The sequence below is a fragment of the Ruditapes philippinarum genome, unplaced genomic scaffold (genome assembly GCF_026571515.1).
Source record: "Ruditapes philippinarum isolate M1 unplaced genomic scaffold, ASM2657151v2 ctg6351_1_1_1_1, whole genome shotgun sequence".
Classification (NCBI taxonomy): Eukaryota; Metazoa; Mollusca; class Bivalvia; order Venerida; family Veneridae; genus Ruditapes; species Ruditapes philippinarum.
Genome location: NW_026862856.1, coordinates 28,055 through 53,201, shown reverse-complemented (window position 1 = coordinate 53,201; position 25,147 = coordinate 28,055). Strand labels below are relative to the sequence as shown.

The 25,147-nt window shown below is 31.1% G+C and overlaps 2 protein-coding genes across 2 annotated transcripts; both read right to left on the bottom strand.

The window, feature by feature from the left end:
* Positions 1–8,255: 8,255 nt before the first annotated feature.
* On the bottom strand, positions 8,256–12,197 carry LOC132720400 (calcium-activated chloride channel regulator 1-like). Its single transcript, XM_060704529.1, has 4 exons — positions 11,939–12,197; positions 10,322–10,613; positions 9,033–9,147; positions 8,256–8,808 (listed from the first exon to the last, which is right to left on the bottom strand). The coding sequence occupies exons 1-4, from the start codon at positions 12,080–12,082 to the stop codon at positions 8,583–8,585; spliced, it is 777 nt and encodes a 258-aa protein (XP_060560512.1). The 5' UTR covers positions 12,083–12,197; the 3' UTR covers positions 8,256–8,582.
* A 9,466-nt stretch (positions 12,198–21,663) lies between these two features.
* Positions 21,664–24,251, bottom strand: LOC132720399 (complement C1q tumor necrosis factor-related protein 6-like). Its single transcript, XM_060704528.1, has 2 exons — positions 24,101–24,251; positions 21,664–23,293 (listed from the first exon to the last, which is right to left on the bottom strand). Exons 1-2 carry the CDS (start codon positions 24,186–24,188, stop codon positions 22,815–22,817), a joined length of 567 nt encoding a protein of 188 aa, XP_060560511.1. The 5' UTR covers positions 24,189–24,251; the 3' UTR covers positions 21,664–22,814.
* Between the last annotated feature and the right edge of the window lie 896 nt (positions 24,252–25,147).

The window sequence follows — 25,147 nt, the reverse complement described above, 5'->3', positions numbered from 1 at the left end:
GCACCGAAACACGAGGCTATCTAATTTGTACGAGGGGGCGTAGCCCCCGAGTATAAATCAGATTTCAGAGTGTTTTGGTGTTTTTTTCTCTTTTGTATCATAGTCAAACATGACATCACGTTCCCTGTTGTCATAATATGAAATCCCAAAAAAGAATAACCAATGAACGGGCATTTGAATATGATATTTCTGCCCCTTTCCCTTTCTCTGCCGTCACAATAAGTAAACCCCAGCAAAAATGAACCAATCAACTGGCATCATCTGGAGTGCGGGTAACTGATACCTGTACTCCAGTTACCGCACTGTGCATGTATATGTATACGATTTAACTCTGACACTTTTTCAACAGAAAGGCCCCCAAACTATGTATAATTTATTATTTTAATGTACTGCACTGCTCCTCAATGAGATCTATCCACCTATGAAGTTTTAATTTAATACCTAATAAGGCCCGGACAAAAGATATAAAATGAAAAATAACAAAGTGCAATAAATCAAAATTATAACAGGTATGGTTATCATTCTTAAGCACAGCATTCCTCCTCAATAAGATATATCCACCTCTGAAGTTTAATGTTGACATATCAAAGAGTTATGCTCCACTCAGATGAAAAAAAAATAAGCATAAAAAAAAACAAAGGTCAATAAATTATGAAAGTAAGAGTTATTATTATTGGACACTGCATACCTTCTGAGTGAGATATATCCACCCATAAATTTTCATGTTGATATCTCAAAGGCTTTTTCAGTTAAGCTCTGGACAAAACTTAAGTTTAAAAAATAAGAAAGGGTAATTAATGAAAAATTATTCAAGGTTGAGTTATTATTCTTGTACACTGCATTCCTCCTTGATATGATCTATCCACCTATGAAGTTTCAAAATGATACCTCTAACACTTTTTTAGGTACGCTCCGAACAAAAACTATAAAAATAACAAAGGGCAATAACTTAAAAATTATAAGGAGTGGGGTTAAAATTCTTGCGCACAGCAATTCTCCTAAAAAAGATCTATCCACTTATGAAGTTTCAAGTTGATACCTCTAACACGTTTTGAGATAAGCTCCGGACAAAAAGTATGAAAAATAACGAATGGCAATAACCATAAAATTAGAAGGGTAAAGTAATCATTCTTGCGCACAACATTCCTTCTCAATAAGATCTATCCACCTATGAAGTTTCATGCTGACATCTCAAAGACCTTTCGAGTAATGCTCCACTCAGGTGAGAAATAAAGTATGAAAATAACAAAGGGCAATAACTCAATAAATATGAAGGGTATAGTTATCATTAATGTGTACTGCACTCCTTTTTAATATGATCTATCCACCTATGAAGTTTCAAGTTGATACCTCAAATACGTTTTGAGATATGCTCCGGACAAAAATGTCGGACGGCAGGACGGAGGGATCGATGAACGGACGCACGGAAGGACGGAGACTAAAATATATGGATAATAAACGGTCAAATTCATGAATAACGTTGTATACACTATTTCTTCTGTTCCATTATCACGAGCAAACTGATTTTTATCATTTTAACATCGGCCTTTATCCTGTCAGTTCATTATAGTTTAAAAGTCAATATTTGTAAACTAATATAAATGTAAGCCTTGTCAAATTGAAATTGAAATTTAAAAATGTCTGAAACAATTATTTTGAGATATTCCGTCTTGTGTTTCTCTTACATAAATAGTCAAATGAATTTATTTTTGGCATATCCCTGGTTGACTGTATATAATTTACTGAATATTTCACTTTTTTCTATTCATTTTTTTGAAATGTTATAATCTCTTCAAAGCAGTGCTATATGTTAATGTAAGCTTGTTAGATACAATTGATATATTTACATCTCCTATTTTAACGCAAGTAAGAGTGTTTCCTTTTTGCCTAGACATATAAATTTGTAAATTTAAAGTAAGTTCGCATTTTATAATTACAAACCTCAATGGCACTTTCAATGCCACAACCAATACATGTACCTCCCTTAGCCACAGTAGGCAGACTATTTATCAGTTGATCTCGTACGGTATTAGATGTTACTTCAGTCAGTTCTTTTACAACTCTGGCTGTGTTATTGAATATTATGATACCAAGATAGCTGTCTGACGGAATGAGATCTCTAATGACAAGCGTTGCTACTTGAAGCAGGATTTCAAGTCTTTTTTTCTGAAGTATGTATGCATTTATTTCTTTGCTTGTTTGTAATCATTTTGTTGTAAGCAAGGAAAAGCAGACAAGTGGAATTAAGGCACATTTGAAAATAGTCTGTTTTAAATAGGCCTCGATAAATGAAAGTTCTTAATAAGATTGTGCAAAAATGTAAAACGCCTATAATATGTCGACCAAATTATTAATAGTTTTACGAAATAAGTGACTGAATTATCAATTGCAGGGGGCAGAACAATAAAAATTGCATTTGAATTGTCCGAAACAATATAAATGAAAGAAGAAAACTAATATGTTAGACTTGTTGTACGATAGATTATTTCTATTCCATCTGTTTAAATGTATAAGTTGCCAAAATATGTTATTGAAGTCTTGCGTATATAACTGTGTAACAAAAACATATGTACCTCCATACTGCCAGAAACATCTAACACAAGAACACGGTATTGTTCAGTTTCTTGAATGAATTCAAATGTAGGTTGAGTGTCAGTAGAATCAGGTAGCTTATGTGCATCTATAATAAGAAATTTTTTTATTTCAATCAGTGCATCATACATGATACAAACATAAGGAATATCAGTATAAACGGCAATACATACATGGCAAGTCATTTACAGAGAACAATCACATTACATAAAAAGGATTAACCATCTATTGTTTAGTTTTCTTTTCTTCTTTCGTTCAGTAGGGAAGTAATTTATTTAGTTTAACGATTCTTCAGCATAATTAATATGTATATTTAAATTATGTTTGACCACGTGTTTTTTTATAGTATGAAAATATCATAAAATGATGTCTATTTCATATTATCATATTATTTTGACACCTGTCATGCATGATATCGGGCAAATGATAGTATTTGTTGAGTAAAGTTTAACGTATCGAAATTTGTGTCGACTGAATTTTAACACATTTTTGCGGGGTTTATTTATTTCTTTATTTCACGGGCCTTAAGATACGCGGTCTCACGTATCTTTTTGTTATTCACATAAAGTGTTTATGGATTCATTTCTACTGAAATTAAGCAGTGTTCTAAAGTTTGCAAGTGATTTTGGATACATTTTACTATGAAATTGTTCAATGGCTAGATATACCGAAAGCTAGTGTTGCCATGCTGTTGTCATTAAGGGAAACCTAAGTGTTAACAATTTATTGCTAATATCTAAATATCATGAGCTTGGTTTTATTTTCATTAAATTAGAAGTTTTTGAGCTTTTTCTTATGTCTTTGGTACCGATTTGAATTCTAATTTTAATTGCTCAAGTTAAGTCACAACTGTACAGAAAAAAAAGAAGTAGGTAAAAATATATATACATCTGTAGATATACCGTATTATACTGAATGGGATACTAATCATCTTATACGATAGATGGTTAACGAGTTAGCAAATGTATTTGCAGACATGCTTTTATTTTGAGTCTTATTATTTACCGATTCCCCTCACCGCTGTGGGTTTGAATCCCGACAGGAACTTTGGATTCTTTCATGTGAGGAAGCTATCCAGCTAGCTTACGGAACGTCGGTGGTTCTACTCAGGTACCCGTTCGTGCCTGAAAAAATGCACGGACGGGCACCTGAGGTCTTCCTCCATCAGTAAAGCTGGAACGTCGCGATATGACCTATACTGTGACGATGTGACGTAAAACCCAAAACAAGAGCCCGGTTTGAGCCGGGTGATGCTCCCCGAATAGGTTTTGGACACAGGAAAGTATACCTCTTGTAGTTTCAGAGTTATGTCCCTGGAAAAAGTTCAAAGTGCAATAATTCTAAAATTAGGAAAGGCAGAGTTACTGTTCTTTCTACTGTTCTTTCTTATAAAGTTTCTTGTTGATATCTCTTGTGGTTTCCGAGTTATGTTCCGGACAAATTCAAAAGTAAAAATAAACAAATGGCAATAACTCCAGAATTAGGCAAGGCAGAGTTATGATTCCCGTGCAATGTACATCTACCCATTGAGATACATCTACGTACAAAGTTGCCTGTTGATATCTCTTATAGTTTTACAGTTATGTCCAGTACAAGATTTTTCTAAAAGGGGAGATAATTCAAAAATGAGGCTTAACAGAGTTATGGTTTTTTTGCACTGCACTACAATGTTTCATCTTGATATCTCTTATAATTTTAGAGTTATGTTCCGGACAAAGTTCAGTGTTAAAATTAACAAAGGTCAATAACTCCAAAATTAGGACAAAAAGAGTTATTGTTCTTATGCACTGCACATCTACCTATTGAGATCTATTCACCTACAAAGTTTCATGTTGATATCTCTTATAGTTTTAGAGTTATGCCCCGGACAAGATTTTTCTATAAGGGGAGATAATTCAAAAACCGGGCAAACTAGAGTTATGTTTTTTTGACACTGCACTCCCTCTCAATGCCCTCTACCACTGTATGAAGTTTAAACAAATTATCTCCAAGGGTTTTCAAGTTATGCTCGGGACAAGAAAACGGACAGACAGACGGACGGACGGACGGACAGACCGACAAGGCGCCGACTATATGCTCCCCCGAAATTTTTCGGGGAGCATAAAAACAAACAAACATTTACCGATCAAAATATAAAGATAATTTGCTATTAAACTTAATATGTTATTATGATTGATATTTTCCTTCATTATTGTTTCTTCTGACTATTTTTTTATGTTGATTTATGTTAAAGCCAGGGCAAAAATGAAGACGTATTTTTGTTTGTTTATTAATAATTGACATGTTTATGCTTTTGGCAAGAAATCTTACCGAAACGAAATGTAAGAAAACCTATTGCATGCATGCCAGTACATTTAGCATAAAAACAACTAACAGGTTAGGTATACTATATATATATATATATATATATATATATATACAATATGTTCTTGACCATTCATTCTCACAAAAATTTCCTTACACAAATATATATCATACAAAACTTGCAAGCTAGCACACATATATATACCTATATTGTTATTTTATATAATTATACAAAAACACATACTCACACACACACATACACACATACACGCTCGCACGCACGCACACACGCAAGTACGCATGCACGCACGCACACAAATACAAGTATATACATGCATACACCATATTTACATACATGTATATATATAAACATGTTCATGCATTTATAATTGTTTTAAACATTTTTTATCATTTAAAAACATTTATTAATCATAACTAATTAACATTTTTCATTATTATCTCTAGAACCTGACATAATTTGATTGATTTTATTCTCACTATTAAATAATTGATTGTTTTTCAGTATATTTGGATGTCTATAATAGTATGCTTTAACAAACTTTTTTCTTTCATCAATAAAATTTTTGCATTCAAGTACAGAATGAAATTTATCACCAACATGTATGTGACATAATTGACACTTTCTTTCTGGTATAGGAATACTATGCCATCTTCCAACCTCATTTGGCAGTCTGTGGTTTCTACACAAGAATGCCATCATTGTTTTACAGTTCTTTTTGGGAAGAATTTTGATATAATTACTTTGCACAAAATTTTCTTTAACAAGATTATAACACTTAGCACTAGATCTTTGTGAAATATTTCCTTTCCAATTTTGCATAGATTGATCTTTTATCTTTTGTTTAAATGATAGTGACCATTTTGCATTAATATCTGAGAAAACATTCCAAAGATATCCACAGCCATTTGATACTAATAAATGTCTAACATTTATAATCTATTTACATTTTATTTGGTTTTGATTAATAAACATATTAAAATATAAATTACTAAATAATTTTCCGAATTCAACATTATGTAACCTACTCCAAAAAGCAATAATTCTAGATTTTATATCTACTTCCAGTGGTAGCACACCTAGTTCTCCATATATCATATTAGATGGAGTACTCTTTTATAGATTTAAATTTAATTTATTTTTTTACCTGTACTCTTTCTAATATATCTAAATTGCCACACCTCCAAATTTCACAACCATACACTTAAATTGGTCTAATAGTTTTACAAATTATCAACTTGTAGATTAATAGGTAAATAAAGTATTCTGGTCTTTTTTAAAAGTGAAAACATGGCTTTATTTGCTTGTTCTGCAATATGCTTTTTGGCTGTTCAATTGCCGCCACTTCTTGATACATATATGCCTAGGTACTTATTTTCATTTACTATGTCTAATTTTTGACCATTGAACAAAAATTTTATATTATAATTCTTTTTTCATCGTACCCACTAGTAATATTTTGGTTGTGCTAACATTGACAGTTAATTTCCACTTTAAACAATATTTTTCAAATATATTCAAATCAAACTATTCTGTAAGTCTGCTTCATTTTCACTAACTAAAACAGTATCATCTGCATAAAGAATTATACAAAAAATTTTGGGGGAAAATTGAATAAAAAACCCTTTTCAAAAAAGGGGGGAAAAAAAAAACCCTTTTTTTGCTTTTTTCCCCCCAAAAAAAACTATTTTTTTTTATTTTTTAAAAAAAAAAGGAAGAAAAATTTTTTTGAACAAAAAGGGTTTAAATTCTTTTTGGGGTTGGGAAAAATGTCGGGTTTTAAAACTGGGCCCTTTTAAAAATTTTTCCCTAATAAAAAAATTTTTTTCCCTACCTCCCTTAAATTCAATTACTATCTTTTAATTTAGTTTTGGAAAATTTTATTTCCCCAAAAAAGGGCCTTTAAACCAGGGGGGAAAATGGGGCCCCCTGTCTTTTGGTTTACCCAAAAAAACCCCACTTTTTTTTTGGAATTTGATGGTTTTTGGGAATGCAAAATTTTAAATCAAAATTTAAGAACCCCTTTTTAATATTTCATTAAAGTTGGGTAAAAAGGGGAAAAAAATTTACCTTATAAAGCCTTTTAAAAAATTTTTCCCCTAAATTAAATTTTCCCCAACCCACTTTTGGAACCCCCTTTCTTTTGGGTTTTGTAAAATTTTTTCCCCAAAAAGGGGGTTTTTAAGGGCCACAAAATTTTTTGGCCCGGTTGTTTGTGTCAATTCCTTTTTCGCAGAACCCCTTGGAAAAAACAAATGAATAAAAAACAAGGGGGGCCCAATAAAAACAAAAGGAAATTTGGGGTTTCCAAGTAAACCCATTAGACAAAAAATCTGAATGTAAAATTTTGACCCCCAATTTTGGGTTTTTAAAAAAAACGATTTTTTTAAATTTTAAATCTAAATTCCAAACGAAAATTTGGGATTCAAAAAAGCAAACCCTTGTTATTGGTAAAAGGAAATTTAAAACACATAATAGAAGGAAAATTGAATGAACGCAGTTTAATATTAAATTTATTGAACGAGTTGAACAAAATCATATTATACGAGTCTCTGGCGAACATAATATTGTTTTATTCAACGAGTTCAATAGATTTAGTATTGAACATACACGATTACAATATTCGTTTTATCACATATGTAAAATAAGAACAGTAAACTGTTTAAATGAGTAATTTTTCAATGACGCTTATATAGTATAAGGCTTACATTATTGCGCTTTAACGTCATGTTTCCATACGGCGCAAATGACGTGACGACAAAATGTTATTACACTAGTGTAATATTATTTCATTAAATGACTAAATTTCATTCCTGCGCTGCGGTTTTTGTGATAAAAGTATTTTCTGATTTCAATCAACATATTTTCTTTACACAGAAATCAGACCGGCATGGAATTTTGTGTTTATTATCTCAAAACTTATATAACCAGATAATCTGATAATTATATTTGTCAGTAATTAAATAATTTATCTATATTATGATTAACTAAGCAGTCTAAAAACGATGTTGGTTATGATACACTCCGTATTAGGAACCTCCAAAACACAGAAGGAAATGGCAAAGTTAATACACATGCAGTAGAAATATCATCAGACGCATTAGATGCAAATAAGAGCGGAAACACACTGAAAATTAAACTACAATAATCACATGAAATGTAACATTTAAAAATATTGATAAAATTAGATAAATAAGAGAGATAATCAAAGGAAATTTATAAAACAGAATTTCAACGACAACAATGCTATTTTGTGTGAAACTCATGAACAAAAGAATCAGTACATCAGAAAACCATTTAAAACACATAAAAGATAATAGTCATGTAGATAAATAAAAAAACGAAAAAAAAAAACGAATCTCTAAAGAAAGCCCTAAAGGACATGACTAAAAATTTCACGCGCTCAGTCTTATTGAGTTCTAGTAATTTCAACTACTGTCCATGTCCCGTACCACCGCACTTAGCAGAAAAGTCATGGCATGTTAAGAGAAACAAATCATAGTCGATGACCTGATGAACCAAATCAGACAATTGAAGGTCTTCGAGTTCCCAAGAGACTACAAAAAATGGCTTCAAAATGTGTTATGTCTTCACATATGAAAATATCTATTTAAGAACGATAGCAAAATAACAAATGATTTTGTATATACGTAAAGTGCAGTCTCACTTATAAAACACATTTTAAACGAACATGTCCCAGGTGGTACTGACAGAAAAGTCTTACGGCATGTATCCATTGATAACCCATCAACGAAGCCTCTTCATTTTGATTTTGGTTGGGACAAAAGTTGCATTTACCATCCAATATTTTTCTCGTATTTTTATAATCACATGCATGGCTTTCCGTGCAATATTTGCCAATTCCAATTTTTCCCTCAATTTCTCCTGTACATCTAGATATAACAAAACATATTCATCAGAAAAATGTAGCAGCAAAACTCCGTTTTATAAATCGTTGAAATCTTAAATTAATATAATTATTTTCAAGTATGTTTAGTAAAGAATATTATTAAACCAGACTGAGAATTGATGACTCAATGGTTCAATACAGATTAAGGCGCCATATTTATTTATAAATTTAAACTTAAGGTAAATTTCTATTCATGAGCATACAAACCTCGTTGGTTTCCACTCCCCATCGTGCTGGTAAAATTGGGAACTATTACTGAAAATAGGATACTCATCGTATAAGCCATATCGTAGATGACCAAACTCGTGCACTATCACGTTATCTGTAACGTAATGTAATCAGATTTTTCAGAATACTTAAATTCTTAAGCTTTTACATATGCTTGCATAAAAATAACATTAATTGAAAAAGGAATGCGTAAGTTAATAGATTATCGTGACCACGTACCGTTCTTATAGATATTTTAACATGCTGACTCAAGACGCAATTGTAAAGTATAGAAAACTAAAATGACGTCCGGCTGTTTCATCTTCAATACCTACTTTAATCTGTCAAATGATACCGCCGCACTAGTTAGCACATAGAAAGTATAACAAATGGTTTCTTAATACAATTAAATAGATAACGAAATATGAAACAACCTAATTAGACGTTAAATTAAAACAGGAAAAACGCTACTGCACCTTTTGGGCGTATTTGACACTTGCAGAATACTTCGGTTTTGAACTTCAAATTTGTACTCCTACATTTAACAATTGTTTATACATGGCTTAAAGTGCATAAACCCTTTATCCTTGCTTTACAATTTTATATTCAGACTAAATACGTTCTGATAATGTTCATGTACATATGTTAGTATACTTTGGAACCGAATTAGTGGATTTATTTCATCTTGCTTGGTGATTTTGGGATTTACATTATGCTTGCTCATTGTGCATCATTTAAAAGACAGTATTGTGTTCGGTGTTTAAGATAACATTCCTTGTTTGTTCTTGATATAACTAGATTTGAAATGGTAAGCTCCTGTATGTACCTATAAAAGTGTAAGTGCTATAAATCTGCCATTTACATTGTCGACAATATTTCACAAAAGATAATTGATTTTGATCAATTTTTTTTTTGCGAATTTGACGTGTCTTAGTAATTATATGGTTCAATATATTCACTAATAACAAATATAATGCAATACATGATCACTGCGCATCGACAACGAAGATGACATCGATAGCGATATTATAGTCGCATGTTAGAGTACGCACAATAAGCAGTTGGCGGTAAGCATAATGCGAGTTGCAATATTTTGTTTTCATGTTATGACAGCAGGTGTCGCTTTATCGGTACATCCCGTTATTTTCCGGATGGACCCACTACTTTTGCAAACTAAATTTTCACCTTGTTTAACAACAGTGAGAATGTCTCAAAAGTCTCATTTCTACTTTAATTTCGCTGTTTTAATGGTTTTAATAATTATCTAATAAAAGGTAAATGATGCATACCATGCCTGCCCCAAGATGTTTGCCCTGTTTTCAAAATAAATTTTTCTGAATGAAGGTACATGTATGAACCTCCAGTGCCACATGCTTTTACCCCATATACCCTTGGCGTGCCTATTTCGTTTTGTTTAGTGTTGTCAATAATTATTATCTGTTTGATGTCTGAGGGTATCATGGCATTCTTGTATTTTTCCTTTTCTTGCCATGTCTTTGGTATAATAACTTTGATTTTTCCGAAGTAAAGATAATTCTTGGTGGCTGTAAACAGTAGTTTAGATGCGTCTGTAAAGATTTTCTGAAATTCATGGAAGGTTATTTATAAGAAATTGTAGGATATATAAATGCATTATGCCACGCTCTCAAATTTCTAGATTCTAGTGTAAGAACCAATTCAAACAAAACTATTCAAGCTTATTTCTAACAGTTGTTACGTTAACAAAATGTAAAATAAGTAAAAGAAAAACCTGATTCTTAAGATAGTTATAAAAAAACACAATAACCGTACCAAAAGAATTCAATGACATTACATACAATAACTCGACTAAATAAGGAAGATGACGAAGAAAATAAGGATAATTCAGTCCCAATAAGTTTTCAAAAACTGAACATCATAGGTTATCCACATTGTTCTCAGTTATTATCAACTGTCGGCCATATTTGCCTGCTTTTCATTTACCTGACTTCCCATTTGTTCACGATTTAAGGAATTGATAGATAATTATATTTTGTCTTGTTTTCTTTAGAAATAGAATTATTTCCAGTTCTGGTGAAAATCTTGATCAGCAGACTGGAACAATTTTGGTAAATTCTCCAAAGGACCTTCTAACGACTTTTGTGTATAGTTTCATCAAAATCGACCAAATAGTTAAGACGCAATATTTATAGAAATGATCAAATTCTTATTTCGGTTTGATAGTTTCAACAAAATCTTCCTTAAAGTTCAGGAGAAGATGACATTTTAAGTTATCTTTAAGCCCTGGAAGATTTTTTATTCGGTGCATCGGTACAAATTTAGCAACTGTAGTAAAGTATTGCCAAATGATTTCTTTACAGTTTTATCAAAATCTATTGGGCGATTGAAGACATATAACCTGTATTTTCTATCTTTACCTCGAAAAATCATCATGTTTAGCAGACCGGATCTTTTGGAGCAATTATTCAAATAAACTGTCCAATGATCATTCCTGTAGAGTAAGTCATAATTTAAAAATATCAGTTTTTTATTATCATTATTTAACACTTTTACTATTTTAGCAATGACGAAAATCTTTCCAACAGACGTGAACCATAAGAGCATTTTATAAAGGTCCATTTTAGAATCATGTCTTAAGTTTTATCAAAAGCTACCAAAGGGAGAGATGGCGTTGAAATGTGGGTTTTTTTACTATTTTGAGTTCTGGCGGCCATAAGTGGGCCAACCAAGGTTTATTCTTGTACAGTTTCAACACTTTTTATATAGGAGCGTAGGAGGTGAAATTGTTTAAGTTAAAATGTTAACAATGGATGACACACGGAAGACGGCGGACATTGGCGTATCCAATATCTCACAATAAATACACCTGGGGCGCATAATAAAGCTACCAAACGTCTAATTGTTTAACCAAAAAAAAAAAATTTTACCTGTATACGCTCCAGAAGAATGTCACTGTCCTCGTTGTTGTCTTTAATAACAATATACATATCTTCATAACCGCCATTATTTACACTGATTGGAGCAACGTATTCGAAGCACCAACAAATTATAAGAAATACCAAAATCTTCATTGTTTGCTTTCGACAATATCCTTATTATAAGTGATATGTTTAAAATGATTTCATACATTGCACAATGTCAACACACTGTATAAACTACCAATATGTCATTGTATGGGTCCTTATCGCTTTGTGCAATTTTGGCACTGACTTCGATAATTTTACATTGAACATGAAAGTTATATTTACGGTTGCACAAAGGTGACACGTGCATTTTTTATTTATCTAATAAGCAACTTGAACATGCGTACAAGTTTCTATGTCGGGAAAAATAGTTACTATGTCTGTGTCCTTGAACAGTGATCTAATGATATGAAAATTAATAAAGATTTTCTACTGGCCACCTTGGAACTAAGGACAATGTCCCTATCAAGTAACAAAGTAAGTGTTACTTCTCAGGTTATAAAATGGACAAGGGTTTTCATCAAGCGTCAATGTAACAATGATATTTGACCTAATGACCTCAAAATCATTAGGTTGCCTCAATAGATTAAGTGGTGCAATGTCCGTACAAGGTTATATAAAAACATGGCTTATTCCGTCTCAAGTTATTTATCAGACGAAAAGTTTACATTAACTGTCATAGTCTACTGGTCATTAGTCACGTCTCTACCAAATTAAATAAACCAGGGCTTATTCATTCTCAAGTTATCGTATGGACAATGATAATAGGCCGTTTGTACGCGCGTACTGATCAACTTTCACTCGACGGTCCCCACTTAGTCATAATTTGTGTCTGATTAATAAGCCTTGGATAGTGACTTCATAATATAATTCTGAAGCTATGTATTAAGTTTCAGTTGAATACCTTCAATATTTTGAAAGATTAATGTTGCATGCAAAACTTTATCCAGGTATTTTCTAATTAAAAAAGTCATATACATGAAAAAATGCAATGGAACATCCCTCACGCCCCCCCCCCCCATCACCGGCTTAAGCGATACTCAATTTTCAACACTTAAAGGTGCTGTGGAAAGAATCATTGTTTATATTGTTATATTTTTGGAAATGTTATATATGTGTTTATTATTGCCGAAATTGTTACAATGTGGCGATCGGAATTAAAAGTTTCAATTTGAAATAGAATAAATCTAACTGATATATAACAGTTGTGTTTTTTGAACCTGTTATAAATCAGAGGATGGGACGGGTCCCAGTAGCAAAACACATAGATTAATTGGATGATATCGGGTCATTTTTCTTGAAATGAGAAATAAAAGGTAAAGGGCACAAGAGAGGGAAAAGCACCGAACATTGTAATTTTTGCCAATTTCTGTAACAATAAATATATATATAATTGCGATAAAACAGTTATAATTTATGAAATTCGTTAGGTACGTGGATAAAACTCTGGCTTGGCGACATCTCTAAATATTTCTGCCTAAAAATCGTCTCAGCCTATCGGTCTCATATTTTTAAAGCTTAAGCTTAATCGATTTTGCGGCGGCCGAGACGATATTTTTTGTAGAAGACGCCCACGCCAGTGTTATACACTCGTAACAAACGCGTTTTATATACTTTAACTAATAAAAAGTCAAGATAAAAAATATGGTCATTGAAAGATAGATAAATACTAAATACAATGACATGGATCGTTTTAAAATGTACCAATTTACGACCTACCGTTATGTAGCCAAGTGGTATGTTTAAAAAAATGAAAGCTACACCATGACTTTTCTTTTATTTGTTTTTCATTTACATTGTTTTTTGATTTATTTCGATAATGTATGTCTTTGTTTCAAGCTGAATGGCAATCCCTCCTACTGTTCTTTTTAACAATCATTTAAAAGTGTCTTCTTACAATCTTACAAAGAAGACACATTTAAATAGTTGTTCTAAAGAACAGTAGGAAAGATTGCCTTTTATTATGAAAGCTGGGTGGGCTTAAAAATATTGAAAGTGCACTTGAACTGATATTGAAATTAAGAGGTTTTTTTCTCAATTTTTAAAAAGATGAATCATATCCATGCAGTTTATTCAAGACAAAATGTTTCTTATCTTTCTTTTCTCTTCTTCTTCTTCTTCTTCTGCTTCTCTTCCTGTTTTTTCTGCTTCTTTTTCTTCTTCTTCTTCTTTAAATGTTCTGTCATACGTTATTACTTTATCGAAAGTTAATATACTTAGTTTATATTTCGCATAATTGATAAATTTACTGAAGAGTTTTGACACTCCACAATATTATTATTTGACATTTATGGAATTTATATAAATAAATCACATTTAATGCAGTCGTATGTAAACATGCATATAGGATGCAAGGACTTAAACTCATTGTAATAGAAAATAAATGTTTTGAAGAAAGTACAAAATGTGCAGACTTAATATCTAAATTTAAATTTCATTGAATTTCCTTGGCATTTAATTTTGAAGACAGCATTGAATATGTAGCAAAGCGCAGATAATATTGATTTATAGGATTAACAACAGATTTAACAACTTATCGCACTGATATCTTATATGCTATACAATGTGTCTGTTTTGTTGTTTACTTGTTTTTCGTCTGCAATTATTAATAGAATGAATTCTTTTTTGTAAACTTAAGTGCCACGTCAATTAATGATATATAAAAAGACAAAGAAATAAAAATAAAAAATATGAATTTTCTTTTGAAGGTAATATAAAATTACACTCTTACTTGGTAGCATAATATAAATCATGAAATAAGCACTGTTTGCGACTGGGACTTATAATATCATATATAAGATAGTAATAGTCCCAGATAATATAAAAAGAGTGTTTTCTTTTAAATGTGTACTCAATAGTCTTTGCCCGATATGATTAGCTTTTATATCAAATAAACCGTTTTCTTTTATTTTAAATTGTTGTAACTTTACAAAATGTAGCGTCAAGGTTCAAATGCAAATTGTTTATTTTCTATGTCAAATTTTGGAACACAAGTTTTATTTTGCACTTAATGAAACTAATCAATATAAAGACATATCAAGTTTCGTGTCGCAAATTATCATGACGAACACAAACTCTTGCAATCCTTTGAATAGTTATTGTTGTTTCCCTTGTCGCACCATTATTATTTAGAAATAAAGGACAAAAATAAAAGGCGGCTTTTTCCATGTGACCGATATGCTTGTAGAAGATAGCTTAACATCGATTAAAAGATAAGCAGTATTTATAACCTGATGCAGATTGAACAAATACGTTATACAGGTAAAGAAATTTGCACTCTTGAGTATCTGAATAGTATTATAGACTACCTCTAACATGATCATGTATATAAAATCAAAACATCAAGAAGCAATTATAAATACCTTAGTTAAATCTGATTGAATTGAAATCTCAAGTTTGCAATGGGAAAACAAATTATGTTTCTGCCAACTTATACGTTCTGGGATATAATGCTATGGAAACGTTGATAACTTATTAACTTTGTCATTTCACAAAGCCCAATAACAAACTCAAATCAATACACACAGTTATTGATCATTTTAATACTTAATAAGGGTACTTGTAAATTTATACGTTCAGTGTCTTGATTGATAATTATTATAGTAATACAACTGTAAGGTTATTAATTACAAACTATTATAACATAAAGTTTGCCACTACATCTATTATAATTCAAATTAATACATTATGAAATGATAAGTGACAAAATATGCATGTCAATCTGTACCCAAGATAAAAACTACTTCACAGTTTACACAAACATCTGTCTTTAAATTTTAAGTAAACATTGTTTAAAAGCATATTTATTTCCTCTATTACAAATGTTATTTGGACCTGCTTTGACCTTTAATTGTGTTACATTGCATTGATATTCAAGACAATTGGATATGCCAATCCCCCGTCAAGGTCTGCAACAATAACTGATATACAGATATATCAGTACACCGTCATTGCAATAGAAAAAGTAATTTTCGTGGTAAAGCGTTATAGCATGACTATAGTAACTATTTTCATTTAGAATATAGTAACGGTGTAAATATTTGATCATAAAAAGGACGGTTTTTATGTAAAATAGTTGACGGTTTTCAAATACAATATTGGAACGGTTCCAGTCTAGAATATAAGAACGGTTTCATGTAGAATATCGGAACAGTTTTCATATACGTGCAGTTTGCTGTTACGGTGAACTTTCAAAAAGAATGAAGGTCGAATGTGCATAGCCACTTAAAAGGTCATACGATTATATTTATGGATTATGTGTGTGTATTGATGTGTTTAACAAACACTTATATACTAACAAAACAAGGCAAGAAAAATAAACAAACTTATTGAATTATTCCATCTTAACTGAGTATTAAAAACTATAAATAAATATAACAGCTAGCAAAAACTAACAATTATATATTTTTTGTACCACTTAAGTTAAACAGTTTGATCAAATGTCGTGAAGATCGAACATCATTATGCACTGACAACGACCGATCTACGATGATATAATAGATAGCAATTATATAGAGGTCATTTATGACTTCGACTGCCTGAAATCACACGAACATGGCCATTATTTTTTTTGTTAATTGAACATCAGCTTATCATTATCGCAATTTTTTTTAAGTCATACGTTCTGATAACTCGCAAATTGATACAGAAATGGTGTCTTTCTGTGTTCAAAATTTTGCTATCTTAAATAATCAGCAGTCAAATATGTCCAAAAACTGAAAGCTTTTTTTTGAACATCTGTTGTTCTAATCAGACGAATAAGACACTGTTTTATCAAACATCTTAATTGAGACATTTGAGCTAACGTATGATAAAGATGTCAGTTTGACGTTCAGGATTTTGTTTCGTTTAAATTGTCAACTCACTTGTGGACGGAATGATTTGAAAAATTGCCTCCACTTTTTGAAGCATTGTTTTGTTCTTGGCCATATCCATGTCAAATAAGATTGACTTTTTTGTGGGGAAGACAGATTATTTCGTTATGGTAAATTACCATGATTTGCATAATGTTTATTAATGTTTACAACTGCCATTGTATGAAATCTCTAACTTGACGGATATAATATTTAATCAAAGCCCCCAATTACACATAATGCTTAAACTGTTGAACTCACTTCCGTCATTTTTCGGTTTGTAATTTGATTATTCAACTGACAGCTATTAAGGATTTCATTTTGCAATCCCACCAAAAATTAAATGAAATTAACCTCCAAGGAAGGAAGTCATGCAGGCTAGGTTTATAAACATATGGGTCACTTTCTAATTGCTTTATCGTTGTTTTTTTCATTCCTATAACAAAGAGAGCCTTGGAAAACATGTTTAAATTACTCAAAGTTACTTTTTGTTCCAACCATTGAATATTTATATATTCATTATTATTTTCATAGATTATATTATGAATACAATCGATGTAAAGTGATTTAGAGTATTAATTCATGGTCCTGCACATATTGAAGAGAAAATAAATATACTTGCAACCAGCAAACTCAAAAATAGTTAATATTTTTATATGGTATGTTTCAAGTTTTAAATTTAATATACATCGTTCACAGAATAAAATCATATGCCAGTCATAATGAATTAGAGTTAGACATCTGACGTTTATTGTTTAATTAATAAAACAATCTTATCACATAAACCTACGAAAACCGTTTCACTAAAACGATAACTTACTAAATAATATTGTTTTCTTTCATTTAAGATCTTCTCTTCACAATATCGATACAAACGATGTCTTAAAAATTGAAATTTCATTCATTTCTACTTAATTATAATTGTTATATTTCATGCTATTTCATTAGGATTATTCATTAGGAAGAAAAGCTGTGAACATTTTTAGGAAACGCAATAACAAAGAGAGACAACTGATACATCTTCAAAACAAATACACTGATAAATTACACCCTTTTTCATTTATACCCCGATATTTTCTTTATTTAATTATCAAATTAAAAATAACAATAACCATAACCAAAATGTTATATTAGTAACGAATCGTTGATAATTCTTTTACTGAAATATGCTGGAAACAATTATATTTTTATGTAGAAATAACCTCGGAATGCACATACGGCATTTCTGTGTAACCTACACTAAGAAAGTAAACATGTAAACAAATAGTAATTTTATGCTAAGAGTTCTTGACTGTGTATATTTCAATATATCTAGTAAAAGTCCACCTATATAATTATAAAAGTAAACAGTACATAATTTGCTGTTAAGTCTAAAGGGCCAACTCACATTGGACGGAATGAAGGAAAAATTGCCACCACTTTTGAAGCATTGTTTTGTTATTGGCGATGTCCATGTAAAATTAGATTGACTCCATTGTGCGAAGACAGATTAGTTCGTTATGGTAAATTACCATGATTTGCATAATGTTTATTAATGTTTACAACTGCTATTTTATAAAATCCCTAACTTGACGGATACAATATCAAATCGAAACCACCAATGTCCACAGAGTGCTTGAACTGTTGAACTCATTCTTTTTCGGTTTGTAATTTGATTTCTTCAAATGACAGCTATTAAGGATTTCATTTCTGCAATCCTAACAAAAAGCGAATGAAATTGCCCTCCAAGGAAGAAAATCATGCGCACAACGAATTAAAACATATGGGTCGTTTTCTAATTGGTATATATTTGATTCAGTTGTTCTAATTTCCATGAGCAAAGGGAGCCTTGGAAAACATGCTCAATTTACTCAAAGTTACTTTTTGTTCAAACTATAGAATATATATATATATTCAATATAATTTTCAACCGGCATAGATTTAATTATGAAAACAATCATTATCAAGTGATATAGAGTAGTATGTCACGGGCCTACATGAAACAAGGAAATTCAAAAATAATAGATCTTTATACGGTATGTTTCAAGTTTTAAATAACTGTATATTTGTTAACAAAAACATATGCCAATTATAACCAATTAGTGTTAATATATCTGACGTTTATTGTTTAATCAATAAAGCACATAAACGTACAAAAACCGTTTCACTTAAACGGTAACTTACTAGATAATATTGTTTTCTCATATTTAAGATCTTCTCTTCAGAATATTAATACAATATTTGTCTTAGAAATTGAAACGTCGTTCTATTCTACATAATTCTAATTGTTTTATTTCACTTTATCTCATTTGAGGTCTGAAAGTGATTCTATTGTACACTCAATAGGAAGACAATGTGTTATTTTTCAAAAGAAACGCAATAGCAAAGGAATACAACTTTTATTTCTTAAAAATGAATAACCTGATAGATTCCATCCCTTTTCATTTATACCCTGTATTTTCTCACTTATCAATTTAAAAAGAACAGTAACAATAACCATAACCAAAATGTTACATTCGTTACAAATCGTTGAAATTTTTTTCACTGAAGTGTGATGGGAACTATTTTATATTTATGCAGAAATAACTAAATTGATTGCTATTGGCAATCGGAATTTTTCGGCCTTTTCCGCCAGTCTTCGGGCAAGAACGTTGGATACAATAGTAAATACACATATAGTATTTCATCGGTCTAACCTACGCTAAGAAAGTAAACATGTAAACAAATAGTAATTTTATGTTGGGAGTTTTTGTTTATTCCAATTTATCTAGTAAATGTCCAAATAAGTTAAGGTGACAACAGTCACTTTCCGTGGTACTCACATAAATGTCATTTAAACAAAGTTATTTTAGTAATAATTGTTATTTATTTAATCTTTGTGCATTAAATATCGTTGATAATCATAAAAAATAACATATTTGAAAAAAATGCCTTTGTAAATGATTGATTTTGAATAAAAATCCTAAAATTTTAAATCGTCATATCAAAGTCATTTTTTATTTTTTTGTCATCAAACTTTTGGAAAATAACCATACTTATATTATCTGGGGAACCGTGTCTCAAATTTTTTCTATCTTTTCTCAAAAAAATATTACGTAACGTCAAACATTTTATGCGACTTTTTCACCATACATATTACGTAATTAAATATAATTAAGTCGATGATTGAGCAAACAAAAATCCCTGACACGGTTCCCTCCGTAAATGAATTTCCTTTCATGTGCTTTAAACCGCATGTTAATTGCTTGATTATTAAAAAAGTTATGCCGATTCAAAGTTAGTCCGACCCGCATCAAACGAAGTGTCATAAATCGGCTGTTCTCTCTCGGACCCCTACGTTTCACGCTAAATAATTGCATAATACACAAATATCGTACCAGAGAGGGTCACAAGTTGCGGTAACATACTCTAACAACATTTTATGACCCAGTGACATCTGACCAATTAAAAAGCTGCTGATTAATATCAGTTTATAGCCGAAATTTCTTCAATTCTTAACGTGATTTACTGTGCGTCTGGTATATGTCGCACATGTCACGTGACTATCGGTAAAATTTGAGGCACTCAGTGGGGGGAAATGGAACGCATTGCGCACCGCTAGCGGGGTATTTAATTGTTTCCTTTTTGAAGTTTATTATTATTATCATCAGCATTATTATTGTATTATACCAGTGTCACTCTGCCTGTGTATTCGTGTATGAAATTCCGTTAAAATATAAAATAAAATAACAAAAAACTGAGCTTCTGACAGTCTTTTAAAGTCCATGGTAGATGTACAAATAAGAACGGGATATTATATATTTTTTTCCACCAAATTGATAATGCTTCACATATTTTAATAGAAATAAAAGGTATTACTCGATCATTATGATCTGGCCTTCTTGACTTCTATTATCATGAATATCATCTATGCACGGCATAGAGATCCAGTTTCTACCGGGATAGACAATAAATTTCATACTTTGTCCCAGATTTATTATATAGTACTGTGTCCGATTTACTGGCGAACAATTTATTTTCACTGAAAATATATGTTAATATCTTTTTTATATTCATAGAGAAATAATCATCCTTAGACAATCTAAAATGGTTTAGAAATGTGTCAGGGACACCTTACCACAAGTCATATAGGCGTTCACATAAAAAAATGTTGTCTGTTTTTGTTGTTAATTGTTTTACTTGACATTGTTAGAAAACGAGGTTGAATGTAAAGTAAACCCTTGAATCCGTACAAAAGTCTATCAACTCAATGTAATATCTATCAGATTAACGGGACAGACAAATTATTCTCACACATTATGAATATTTTAGCAACTACATTTTTAATCAACCCTGTGGTCGTGCCATTTGTCGCTATGCTTAATTATTTATGTTTCATACATTATGTTACGTACATTGGCCGACAATTTTTTAATTTATAAAAAAAGGCTAAATGTTGAGATATTCATAAAAGATGTACGGTAGTTGTACGATACATGTATTACGAGTAGTATGGACCAGTATGGACCTGTAATTCACGCATATATGGAACTACCGATTTCCCTCATTGATGCCTCAACAGGGGGTGGAGCGTTATCGATAATCGACAGGTTACGCGAATAGCAGATACAAATAGTATAGGTACCGTTTTAAAACGTTTAAAAACACATTTTTTGGACTAACTGCTTCCAAAATTAAATCACGAATGTGTTCAGAAAAGGTTGATAAATCTTCTTAGCAAAAAATCTCATTTTAGGTATTTTCAGTGATAATTGACTCCGTTGTCACCTTAAGTTTAGTAAATTTATAGATGTAAAAGTAAACAATTCATAATTTATAGATTATTTTAATGGTGATAGAAACTGAAAGTACAAAATGTCTACCTGTTGATATTTATTTGGATTTGTTAATGATTATACATCAGTGAGCATTTTCAAATCATACATATTAACAATCATAATGTAACCGGTGGGAAATATGTGCAGCAGGACCCTCGGACACCGTTGTTAGGAACCGACTGAGCTATCCGGCCGCTTACAATCTTCTCCCCTGAAAGGTGAAAGTGCTGAACCGTGGCAATAATTTAAGCAAAATTGACTTAATTTTTCTTCTATGGATATCAACTATTTACATTCGAAATATAAATAATTATTATAAATTATTTAGCGTCAAGTTCAGACTAAAATATTGACCATAATAACCAGGTAAGCATCGCTTGATAATAACCATACTTTTAACTGTTTCAACGTTTAAAAGGAACTCCACTCAGGTAAAAAAGCATAAAAGCATGGAAAGAAATATACTCATATAATCATACTTTGTGCTATTCGTATCCCAATTAGAGTGAAAAGAATTGCAACGCGAAAAAAACGGAGTGAGTGAATAATCGGAATGTTTGCACAACAGTTATTGGTAAAGACTTACACCAAAAGAAACATAAATCTCGAAGAAATTATTTCAAGTCTAAAAACTTCACTTAAGTTCCTTAAATAGTGTAATGATTATAATTTTCACGATAATGAAAATCCTTAATTAATAAATCTTTAAAACAACACAGGAGGCTATGCACTGAATGTTTCCATATAAAACGTCCTTAGAGGAACTCCGCTGAGGTCTACATCTAAAACAACCCATAAAATTATAATTTGTTGGGGCATTTAAAACAGACAAATATGTAAAAGATAACTAACAACTGTACTCGTAAAATGTAATTAAAAATTAAATGTAAATAAAAATCGTATTTTTGTACTATTCTTAGCCCGATTTGAATGAAACGCGAAGGAATGTTTTTCAATTTTTGCGCCATTTTACACAATTTAACTAACTTTAAAAAAAAAGGTGTGAGCGAATGATCTGAATTTTTGCACACAGGTAATTGTGCCAGGCCTTCATCCATGGACCATAAATCTCGAAAAATTATTTCTAGTTCCTTAATGTCAAAAACCTCAGTGGAGTCCCTTTTAAACATTATCAACTTCGTGCATAATTGACAACATAAATAATTTTACACAAAAATCAACTGATGACAGTCAGTCTGAAGTAAGTTTGTCAACTAAACCACCCGAGAAAGATGTGTAGTAAGGTTCTTGCATTTGGCTGACATCTGACACCTTGGAAACATTTAGAACCCAAACGTCGTCCTCTTTATCAAGTGTCAGCACCACAGCTAGAGTTTTGCTGTTAAACCCCTCTATTAGTTGCTCCCTTTCCTTAACTTTCGATTGGTCCACAGGGTGGAACTTATGAATAAAACATAGCGTTGCTTTAAGTCTTTCGGTGGTAGTTATTGTGGCAAAGAAAACATACAATCCTTTTAGCGGTGCAGTAAATCGCCCTGTTGTGACATTATAGCAATCGTCATGATTCGTATCAACCGTGTCAAACCTTATCGCTCGATATGGAGTTACGTTTGATAGAGACACCGAAAGGTGAACCGAAAAGTCCAAAGATAAGAATGTTGATGGACGCCAGTCTTTCGGCTTCGGCTTGGCATCTGCTTGTCCTTCTTCTATAATGTATAAAAGCGAAATACAGATACTTGTTTAAATTATAAAGAGAAAAACTAAATCAGATATTAGAAATTCTACAAGTCTTCAATTGTTTATATCACATTTCAATCATTTATTATTATCAAAAGATAATGGCATTGCACGACCGTGCATATATTTTGACGTGATGTCATTTGCGTTATAAATACTAACATAACTCGTAGTGTAAATATTAGCGTTATGCTAAAGGTGCGCCACTGAAAAATGATTCTTTTTGCACTTTAAACAGTATTTATTTTGTGGTATGTCATATTCGTGAGTGTTACTTCATTACTGAATTTATTGATCTCGTTGAATAGATAATATTTTGCACGCCAGAGGCTCGCATAATATAATTTTGTTCAACTCGTCAGTAAGAACTGGTTGAATAAATACTTTTTTGCTCGCCAGAGGCTTACATAATACAATTCTATTCAACTCGTTCAATAAATTCATGATTGAACCTACACTCATTCGATATCCTTTTTTATCATAACCCAAGCAACTTTTGCGACTCCTTAAAAACGGAATTGTACAACTGTGCATATTCTTTGACGTGGAGTCATTTGCGTTAAGACGCACTTAATGTTGTGAATGGAGAAGTGCCTTATTTTTCCGTTAACGGTTCTTATTTTGGATATGTGATAAAAGGAAAATTATATTTGTGTAGCTTATTTTTATATTTATTGAACTCGTTGAATTAAATAACATTATGCCTGGCAGACGCTTGCATATTCACCAAATATAACCTTCACTTTATCAATAACCTCTATATATAGTAAGCTTACCTTCAGAATCGCTTATCGCCCCACTTTCTTCATCTGAAAAGTACTCTGTTAAATATTTTGAAAGTGACATATTCCCGTAATCAAACATGAAACATTAGTGTTATCTCTCGTGTTAAACTCTACGACATAGCATTATAAAGTTCTTATCTAAAATTCTAATTACATCTATACATGAACCTTTACTAATCAGTGTAAAACAAGCAGAAGTGTTGTATAATATAATACTCATATTTTACCATTCTAAATATTCGAAATTCTTTTATGTCCCTTAAGTATGAACAATTTTTTTTGCGCAAAATAACAAATCAACACGGAAGCTATATCTTTGATTTATACAAGTAAACTGTACTTTAAAAAAAGTATAATAATGTTATTCTATTTTTTACGCATGATCTATATGTATTCGCATTGTTAAGACAAATAGGAACACATTTACATTCTGCATGATATTTTGTGTGAAACATCATTATAAATATAGTGTCGATAACTTTCCTTTTTCAATATAAGAGTTTAATTATTCATATATTTAAAATTCGCACAATAATTATCTGATGATATAGTTCTTATATATACAAAAGAAAAAGACTAACTGTTAATGACATAACATGAAAAAACATTATTTAGTTAAAGTGTAAATCATATTACTTTGTTATCTTTATGATGTTATTGCATGTAAAAAAGAAAATAAACAATTGCACAATAGAGTGTTTCTATAAACATTGATACGCTTAATATCCATTTGAGGATTACCATTAATGTGCAATAATACATAAATATAATAAAAATCATATAAAGACAAAGTATTGATTTATTAAATCAATTATCTTTGATACTTGAACAGTATTTGTAAAATAGGTTTGTTTTATGACTTAACCCTTTCACTGCCATAGGGACGGCTTAAGCCGTCCCTGTTATTTTCGGCGTATTTGCCATATGGACGGCTTTAGCCGTTTCTATAATAATAATAGTAATTATAATAAATTAATAATAATAATAATAAAAATAATAATAAATATAAAGAAAATTATACCATTGACAATAATTATT